General features: G+C 32.4%; 2 protein-coding genes across 2 annotated transcripts; one reads left to right on the forward strand and one right to left on the reverse strand.

Moving 5' to 3' along the window:
- Positions 1 to 5495: 5495 nt before the first annotated feature.
- LOC108468782 (ribulose-phosphate 3-epimerase, cytoplasmic isoform-like) lies at positions 5496 to 8324 on the forward strand. Its single transcript, XM_017769640.2, has 8 exons — positions 5496 to 5841; positions 5956 to 5960; positions 6728 to 6790; positions 6888 to 6994; positions 7066 to 7163; positions 7284 to 7376; positions 7465 to 7506; positions 8040 to 8324. Exons 1-8 carry the CDS (start codon positions 5725 to 5727, stop codon positions 8193 to 8195), a joined length of 681 nt encoding a protein of 226 aa, XP_017625129.2. The 5' UTR covers positions 5496 to 5724; the 3' UTR covers positions 8196 to 8324.
- Positions 8325 to 9030: 706 nt separating this feature from the next.
- LOC108488682 (putative calcium-binding protein CML23) lies at positions 9031 to 9744 on the reverse strand. Its single transcript, XM_017792973.2, has one exon. The coding sequence runs from the start codon at positions 9572 to 9574 to the stop codon at positions 9122 to 9124; it is 453 nt and encodes a 150-aa protein (XP_017648462.2). The 5' UTR covers positions 9575 to 9744; the 3' UTR covers positions 9031 to 9121.
- Positions 9745 to 9761: the final 17 nt, after the last annotated feature.

Genomic DNA, 9761 nt, shown 5'->3' on the forward strand with positions numbered 1-9761 from the left:
TCTTATAGAAGAAATAATGCAAGCAATATTGTAAATCATGAGATATGATAAATTTTGTGAGACAAGGTCAGAATGATTTCGGGTTCCCTTGTTCTAACTTTGTAAAATCATAAAAAAATGGATAAAAATAATTAGGGGCTTAAATTTATATGTTTAGAATTCTAAATGAGTATATTTTTAAGAGAAACAAACGGGAACATCATTTGAATTACATGCGAGGAGATAATTAATTTTTAGTGAAGAAGGGTTGGAACCGCTGTGACAGCGAGCAGGGAGACTTCAATGAATAAACTGATTAATTTGCCCAACCAAAAATTATGAAAATTTTATGGTAAGAAGATATGTGAATCTAGTTTCTGAGAAAATTTATGGATCTTAATTTGGAGTTCTGTAGCTCAAGATAAAACTAATTTAGTGACTATGACACAGATGGACAGCTTGAATATTCACATAAGTAGATAGTGAAAATTATAAATAATGTTACCTACAAGTGTGTTGTTTATACTAAGGATGTGGATGGAGAGGAGGAAGAGGTATAATCCAAAAATCGAACTTGTGAGTTTATATAACTAAATTTAGTGACCATTTGTTAATATTATTAAATTTCAATATTATTTTATGAATGGTGATTAATATTTATGTATATTAATTGTTGAAAATAAGTAAATTATGTACAAAAGTTATGAAATTAAACTGAGAATTTCGGAGGAACGAACGCAAGAAATGAGTACAATCTTTCAAAGAAAAAGATGAATTGATGAAATTACCCAAGTAAGCGAGATTCAGATTTGTTGCTAATTCTCGTGTTTGCTTTTCGTTTAGCTCTTATGAGCTTACATTAACTCATATGAGTTTCAGTTAACCCTTTTTGGGTTTCAGTTCAGCTATTATGTGCTTCAGTTAGCCTCCAGGCTTCCGTTTAGCACTTATGTGCTTCAGTTAGCCTTCGGGCTTCCGTTTAGCACTTATGTGCTTCAGCTAGATTTCGGGCTTCAGATCACGATGTACTCAAATCCGTAAGCTGTTCCTTGGATGGACAAGTTGGTAAGTCGTAAATGTAACATGTGGAAAAAGAAATGTAAGTAATGTTATCATTATTATTATTGAGCTCAATTATGTGATTTTATCATTCAGAGGTTGTGTTTGACAGGATATGTTAGTAAATTATGAGTATGTGAATCAAAGTGACAGAATTTAAACACCTAATGAGGTTGAACTGATTCACACGAATTTGTCATTTGAAATTGTGATTGACAGGAAGAAACAGTGAATTACATGGTTATCAATGGTTACACATAATTATCTGAAAAACAAGAAAAATGACGGTTATTGATATATGGAAATGTAAGACATTGATATATGAATGTGGAATATGTTTGATAAATGTGTTCATTCTTAACTATGGAATTATGTACCTCATGTGTGCTATTTGCATAAAGATGATATTTCAAATACTTTGGTGAGTAAATCTTAAATATGAAATAGTATGAAATCGAGACAAGTTGTTATGAAAATATATTTAAATTATCTGTAAGTGTTTTGTACTCCTCGGTAATGCCTCGTACTCTGTTCCGGCGACGGATACGGGTAGGGGGTGTTACAGATTTAATTGATCATAAGCTAGGAACTCGAGTTGTTGACACTAGGAATAGAAAATTCTATTAGGTTATTTTAGGTTAATTAATTTAATTAATATTTTAATTCTGAATCAATACTACTAATTAGTCACTCGAGTAGATTAGCAATTATTTTTGGTAAAGAATTTCACAATATTTTTCTCAAGTCTGCAATCCCTTGAGTACGATCCTTAGAATACTTTCCAAGTGTTCCATTATAAACAAAACTATATTACAATTTGACATGTTCACTTGCAGATACCGCACTTAAGTATATATATATATATATTTTTTTTTTATTTGCATGACTTTTACACTAAACATTCACATACTGGGAGACAGTCGAATTGTTGGCTCTGTTGTCGGGGATATCAATGGTGAAATTTTTTGCTGAATTGATTATTTTGTAAAAAAATACTAATTAAAAGTCTAACGAGCTAGATAGTGTACTATTTTTTTTAACTATAATTGTTTTTATTTTATTTTATTTACCTTGTTGACTATCAAATTTAATCATGGATGAAATTGATTAGAAGTGGTGTGATTTGGAGGAGATGACCTCTTGGGACGACAATCGGAACAATAACGAAGGATCAAGTTGGTAGAGTTATGTTGGAGAATACGATTTGCCCGAATATTTAACTTAGCAAGAATTGGAGTTAATCATGGATGATAACAAATATAGATACTTGTATGAGCAACATAAAAGTAATCAAAAATCAAGACGGTCAAAGGGAGCCTCAACGAACCAATGGAGTTCGAGTAGTCGATGTGGAGAAAATGAGTATTCATACAAATCACCTTATGAGTCATATGATCTAGAAAATGATATTCTTGAGTATCCAGATGAGCTCTCTTGTAATTCGTAGGAGATATCTTCGTGCAAAGTAATTAAGCAGTCCATATCCGAGCAATTAGAGGTTATGTCAGATCAATTGCCGCTAATGATAGAACTACTCCAACGAAGTTACGAAGCAATAACTCCATTGGAACAGGTCGTACATGATGTGCCCAATTCTAACCATAAGGATCATTATATGTTCATTAATAATCCTGAATTAGATTGTAATGTGAACAAGAGTTTGGAATCAGAGACGGGGACGAATTGAATATAATCGAAGGTGTCTCCGAGCCAATTGACATAACAATATATGTAGAAATAGACGTAGAAGTAGTATGGACAACTAACATTGAGCTAGAACCATTCCTGAGTGAAAGTGTAAAAGAGTCAATACACTTTCTAGTCAAAACCGATGAGGTGTCAACCGAAGGAGTCGATGGATTCATTTTGTTCTCATACGACGATAGAGGTAACACTTGAGCGACTAAAACTTCTCTCGACATGAAGGGGAGGAAGCTCGAGCCAATAATACCCAAAAAAATAATTTGGGATTAACTCGAATTTGGTACCAAATGGCTTGTAATGTAAATGTCGCGACAATCGAAAATAAGGCAACATCATTGGAATCGAACAAAGTTGTTGGTTCACATATATCGACACTGGAACAAATGAAGAATCAAAGTGCTGAGAACCTATTGAAAGTCTTATTTGATGGCGATATAGATCATCTTGATTCTAAAAAAAAAGGCTTTTATTTTAAATTTTATATTTCATTTGTTTATTTTTGTTTATCTTATTTTAAGCTTTAAATTATATGTTTTTATTTATTTTTAGGAGTTGTTGAGCCCATCAAAGAATCGAATAAGTGAAACTTCACATGGAGAGACACAAAACAATCTGTCATATCGCGCGACGAGCACATTGGGATCAGTCACTCCATGCAATTTTGCTTTCTTCTATTTCGCCGTTCTTTGTTCCCCATAATTTCAACAACTCTAGTTTGTCATCTTGTTTAACTTTGTGTTTTATTTGGATTTAATATTTTCTTGCGTAGGTATTTTCCATCCACTTGGAACACACATGATCTCGATGTCATCACGACAACAAGGATTCAGTCCCTCAGGGAAGTTTTCTTGTTTGTGTTTTAATTATTTTACATTAAGGGTAATGTATGTTCTAAAGTGTAGGGATTTTTGTGTTCTAGTTATTTATGTGTTTCTTGTTTTATTTAATTATTTAATATTATGAAAAAAAAACTGTGTTTCTTTTTCTGTAGGAACTCCACACATTAGGTGGCACTACAATTTTGAACTAAATCAGCAATAGTAGGACAACCTAACTACCATCACGACACCTCCACAATAAACTAGGTAGTCTCTACTCTTAAATTTTGAGTGCACATTAGGGACAATGTGCCAAATAAATTGTGGGGGTAACATAGAAAATTTTAAATTATTTGTTATTGTTTTGGTTATTTTTAGTAAATTTTAGTTAATTTGTTTATTTTATTATGTGTTTGTTTGTGCTTGAACTTGTAGAAATACAAGTGATTGGTTAGGAGCATGTGAATAGGTTGTTTTGTTTAAACTATAAATCTAGCCTGAGAATAAATGTTTTTAGATCGTTTGCATTTAGGCTAGTTAGTTCAATTTGTTGAACTGTGAATAGGAAAAAATAGTTAAATGTACCAAATGATAAAGGTAGACACAAGTAGGCATATATGTTTGTTGAATTAAAGTATGTTTAAATTCGATCACTCAATTATTGAATCCATGGTTATTACAATAGTATAGTATAATAAGTATAAAAACCTTATAAGTATGTGCTTAAAAATGAAAATTAATGAGTGACCAAAAACATTGTAAGGGTTAAAAGCAAAGTGAGTGTCATAAAAATATAAAATGGTTAAAAGCAATTTAAGTGAAGAGTGAATGAAATTGAAATAAATCAAAAAGTATGAGTAATTGAGAAAATCTCACTTATATTCGCACAACTACTCGTGAATTGCTTATACTTGTAAATACTATATTAGAGTTCAAAGCATAGATAAAATAAATTGAGTAAGTAGAATTCGAACCACCTTTATTCTTCAATCTTAGATGTCATACTTGTGTATATGTTTTGATGGAACTATATGTTTAGCTTCCTTTAACTTGTTTATTTTGTAACTTATTGAACTAGCATGTTTGAAAGTGAAAATCGTGAATCGTTTAGACATCTAGCTAAAATTGCTCGCTTAGCAAATTTTCCTATTTCCAATGTTCCAACCCAATTCTGTGTATGAAGGATGCTTGACTACATTGTTTGTGCTGTGTGTTTTCTTTTTCATTCTACTTTATTTTTACCATGTTTTCTTGAGGACAAGCAACAAGTTAATTGTGGGAGTATTTGAGCTACCAGAATTCGTTGTGGCAAATTAGGTACTGTCCGACACTTAATGAACTTGTTTTTAAGTTATGTTATGTTAACTTGTTTACTTTTCCATTTTATTAGTTTATATTCAATTATTAGCAAAATAAGTATTCTTACACATGATTTAGCATTAGATGACCTAATGGGCAAATACGGGCCTAAGGTAGTATTAACGAGCTTAATTGAGTGTGCAAGAAATCAAATTTCAAGCCTAAGAACATTAGGAATGACAGTTGGGTTGCAACTCAAGCTTACGGGGTCGCAACACAGCAGAGCCAACTCTAGAATTTAGGTTCGAAGTTGCGTGTTGCGACACCATTGTGACAAGCAATTTTGGTTATTAGTTATCCCTTAATTTAGTCCATATACTTTTTAGATTTTAAAATTCAGATTCAATTGTTAGTACTCTTAAAATTATTTTGTTAAATTCAGGCTCATTACAACATCATTTTTGTAGTTACATTGCTATCAAGTGAATAACTTTTTTTAGTTCAAATGTCACACTAACAAATTTAATAGTGTTAACAACTAAATTGTAAATTCCAAAAAATAAAAGTATATAAACTAAATTCTAAATTTGTGAAAAGTATAGGGATGTATGGCATATTTTAACCAATCTCTTTCGCTTTCTAATAAAAATTTGAGGAGCGAAGGTAGTAGGTAAGCACGCCAACAACTTTGAAGAGAAACACGGCGCCGTTTAAGCCATTAGACGAATCTACCTAAGTCCTCAACTACAACGAACTTCCAGTTCCACCATAGCCAGCGGTCCACCATCTCTTCATAAAACCGTACCAAAAACACACACACACACACACACACACACACAGAGGGAAATCGGGTCGGATCCCAAAGATGGGTGTAACACCAAAAATCGCTCCATCCATGCTTTCATCGGATTTTGCTAACTTAGCATCAGAGGCAAAGCGCATGCTTGACTTCGGAGCTGATTGGCTTCATATGGATATCATGGTAAAGAAAAAAAAAGTGCCTTAATTTGCCTTTTTTGTTTAATGGATTCAAAAGGCAAACAAATAGATTTTAAAAAATCTAACCCTTTTTTGGTTTCTGGGTGTTGTTCTGCAGGATGGGTATGTTTCATTAAAGCTCTCTCCTTTCAGGATTTTGGTTCTTCTATTTCTCATTCTCCTCAACGTTTTATTTTGTTATTTTTGTGACTTCTTTTTTATGAATCATTGGCTGCTATGCAGAATTTTTTATGAATTTTGTACTTAGGCTGAGGATATGTTTTATATGTTAGGAAATTGAGGTACTAATACTATATATATAATTGATAGCTTGGAAAATTATCAGAAACATTTGTGAAAATTGAGTAATCATCTATATATTTACCTGGTAAAAGTATCATGAAAGCCCTTTACCAGGAGTTGCATTTTGCTCCCCTTTACGAAGCAAATTAGTCTTTCTACGTTAGATCAAAGAGCAAATTGGACTTTTCTGTTAGAATTTTTCCATTTCTATTGTTAAAAACTGGTGTGGCTAGCAAAATAATCAGATCATGGTGGTGTATAGGGATCAGTTTTTACCTATAGAAATGGACAAAATTTTTGACAGAAGGACCAATTTGCTGTTTGATCTAATATACAGGAACTAGTTTGCCCATTTTTTGAGTAGAGGGGCAAAATGCAATTCAACTCTTAGTATAAGAGTCTCCATGGTACTTTTACCATATGTTGTTATTTTAGCTTTTGAAATTTTTGCAATGTGTCAATTAATCATGTTTTCAAGCTTTGTTCATTATAATTTGCTATGGTTTTTTGGATTTGCCTAGTCCTTTTTGTTTATCTTATTGAGTACTTGTAGATGATTACTTGTTGATTGTTATGTTTTTATACAGGCACTTCGTTCCGAACCTAACCATTGGTGCTCCAGTCATTGAAAGTTTAAGAAAGCACACAAAGTAAACTTTCTTTATGCCCCTTGCACTTTTTTAGCTTTTTAATATCACCAAGTTTACAACTCTAAATAGATCAAGGATCCTTCTGGTTTTCAAACAGGGCATATTTGGATTGCCACCTTATGGTCACTAATCCGATTGATTACGTTGAACCTTTGGGTAAAGCTGGTGCATCCAGTTTCACTTTTCATGTTGAGGTATCCAAAGGTGGGATCTGATCCGGCCTTCTGTTTTTCATTTTCATTTTGCTTCCTGCCATCTTATATCGACTTTTGCAGAAAACTGGCAAGAACTTATCCAAAAAATTAAGTTGAAAGGCATGAGGCCTGGTGTGGCGTTAAAGCCTGGAACACCGATTGAGGAGGTTTATCCTCTGGTATGAATTCCTTACTTTTCTTTGATAGCTTTCGAATCTTTTGTTTTAGCCGGTTCTCGGAATTGAATGGATGATCACTATTATATGGTCTTTTCTCTCGGGTGGGTGATTATCTATTAGATCAACAGCGAAAATCCCGTGGAAATGGTTCTTGTGATGACTGTGGAACCTGGATTTGGTGGACAAAAGTTCATGCCAGAAATGATGGATAAGGTTTCACATCATTTCTCAATTCTCATTGTTCAAGTTAATATCATATATAGAGATTTTATTTGAATGACATTCTTTACTTGTGTTGAAGGTGCGCGTGCTAAGGAACAAGTATCCATCTCTCGATATAGAGGTAACTAACGTTTTTACCTTCGTAATCTTCTATAACATTTTCATCACTTGGATTTGGCAATAACTCTTCTTTTTCATTAATGTACCTTTGTCCAATACATATATAGACATATGGTAAAGTATCATGGATGCCCCTATACTAAGATTGCATTTTGCCCCCCTTTACTCAAAAAATGAGCAAATCAGTTCCTATACGTTAGATTAAAGAGTAAATTTGTTTTTTTCTATTAAAAAATTTATCTATTTCTACTATAAAAAAACTGACATGGCTAACGGAATAACCAGATAGTTCACATGTACCTTATCTAACGAATAGTGACTAGTTATTACCTATTTTTTTAGTAGATGCGGCAAAGTGCAATCCGATTTCTAGTATCAGGGCCTCCTTGGTACTTTTACCATGGACATAGGTATGGAGATACAATAGAATCCTCCAAATACATGGATAAAACCCATATCTGACACTTAAAGAGGAGTCCGAGTAACATAGCTGAAATGACCTACCGTTGAAGCTTGTCTGGCTTTGTTTTACAGGTCGATGGCGGATTAGGGCCTTCAACTATTGATGTGGCTGCATCGGCTGGAGCAAATTGCATAGTGGCAGGGAGTTCAGTATTTGGAGCTCCAGAGCCAGCTGCAGTTATATCCCTTATGAGAAAGAGTGTTTTGGAAAATCAGGAGAAAAGTTAAAAAACATTGCAAGATATTGCTTTTGTTGGGGGGCGGTTCATGACAATATATGTGTACAATAGATTGGTCTCACTTGATAAGTTTTGAAATTCAATAAAATGACACAGATATATGAAAATTTGATAATAACCATATATTGGATATGTATCTGAAATTCGAGAAGGGATTGTATAAAACTGTGATTTTATTTTATTTTTATTCTTTTTCAATGATTTTCTAATAGGAAAGGGATAAGATGACAAAAAATCACAATTTCATACAATCTTTTCTCATAATATTTACTCTGCATGATATAGGGTTGTGGTTAAATTATGCTATTGATTTCTTAGTAAGTTCGAATTTAGTTATTGTATTATAATTTGATATTTTTGTTTTTTTTCTTTTCAAATTTTCAAATTTTCAAATTTTCAAATTTTCAAATATTAATTTTGATAAACATTAGCTATTAAATTTGTGAAGTTAAATTGTGTTTCTAAAATCATATGTCACTTTTTTTTTTAGTTTAGTTAAAGAATCTAATAATTATTGTTTGAGTCGAGATTGAAATACATTGGTTGCTAGTAGTAGAATTTGACCTAATAGATTTAATCATTACCATTAGAGTTGAGACAGATTAAAAACACAATTTATATATGATATAAAGACTAATAACAAAATTTAACTATAAGTGATTACATATCTTAGTTGTTTCTCTTAATTTTTTACAACATAAGTGAAATTTTTTAAAATCACAATTAATTAGATGAAATCTCATGATATCCTTTTGGAATCAATTGTTTTTTTATTTTTTATTTTAAGGATCTTACTATAATAAAATCTTAAAATAAACAATAACGTGTTGAATAAAAATATATTAGAATAGAGTAAGAAAAAAATCTACATCCATATTGTTATATATATATATATGTATATAAATATATGTAATATCACAACATCATAAGCCTAAATTCATCAAAATCAAGAACACCATCACCATTAAGATCAAAATGAGCAATCATCATTTTACAATCTTGTAAACTCCAAGAGGATTCACCTAATCTAGCAAGCATCTTCTTCAAACTCAGTGGTGTAATAATCCCACACCCTTCCATCTCATACATCTTGAAAGCCTCTTTCAAATCTTTCATTTTATCATCGTCTTCAACATCTTCCACTAACCTAATCAAATCTTCCAACCCTAACAGTCCATCTCCATCTCTATCCAAACCCTCCACCACCACCATCTCCACCTCCACAAGCGGCACTTCCAACCCTATTGCCTTCACGCACTGGTGAAGCTCCGCTGCCGATATCTTCCCATCTCCGTTTTTATCAATGTCGTTAAATACCCTCTCGTATTGATTCATCATGGCTTTTGTTATAGCTTCAAGTTCACTCATATATATATTGTTGCTGAAAGACACAAAACGACAACCCAAAATTTGGACTTTTCTTTATCCAAAGGTGAATTGGAAAGTGAATGGTAATGAAGCATAAAAAGTGGGTTTAAGATAGGATTAAAGTGAGAGCCCATGCATGCAACTCCTTTGAGTTATCTCTATACATTAATTTAGTTATTTTAAGTGA

The sequence above is a fragment of the Gossypium arboreum genome, chromosome 7, assembly GCF_025698485.1.
Source record: "Gossypium arboreum isolate Shixiya-1 chromosome 7, ASM2569848v2, whole genome shotgun sequence".
Taxonomy (NCBI): Eukaryota; Viridiplantae; Streptophyta; class Magnoliopsida; order Malvales; family Malvaceae; genus Gossypium; species Gossypium arboreum.

What these genes read in the sequence shown, in the direction of transcription:
- LOC108468782 (XM_017769640.2), top strand. Translation starts at nt 5,725, where the DNA reads ATGGGTGTAACACCAAAAATCGCTCCATCCATGCTTTCATCGGATTTT. An exon ending in TTGAGGAGGTTTATCCTCTG is followed by an intron (nt 7,164 to 7,283) that starts GTATGAATTCCT and finishes ATTATCTATTAG; the next exon opens with ATCAACAGCGAAAATCCCGT. An exon ending in ATCCATCTCTCGATATAGAG is followed by an intron (nt 7,507 to 8,039) that starts GTAACTAACGTT and finishes TTTGTTTTACAG; the next exon opens with GTCGATGGCGGATTAGGGCC.
- LOC108488682 (XM_017792973.2), bottom strand. Translation starts at nt 9,574, where the DNA reads ATGAGTGAACTTGAAGCTATAACAAAAGCCATGATGAATCAATACGAG.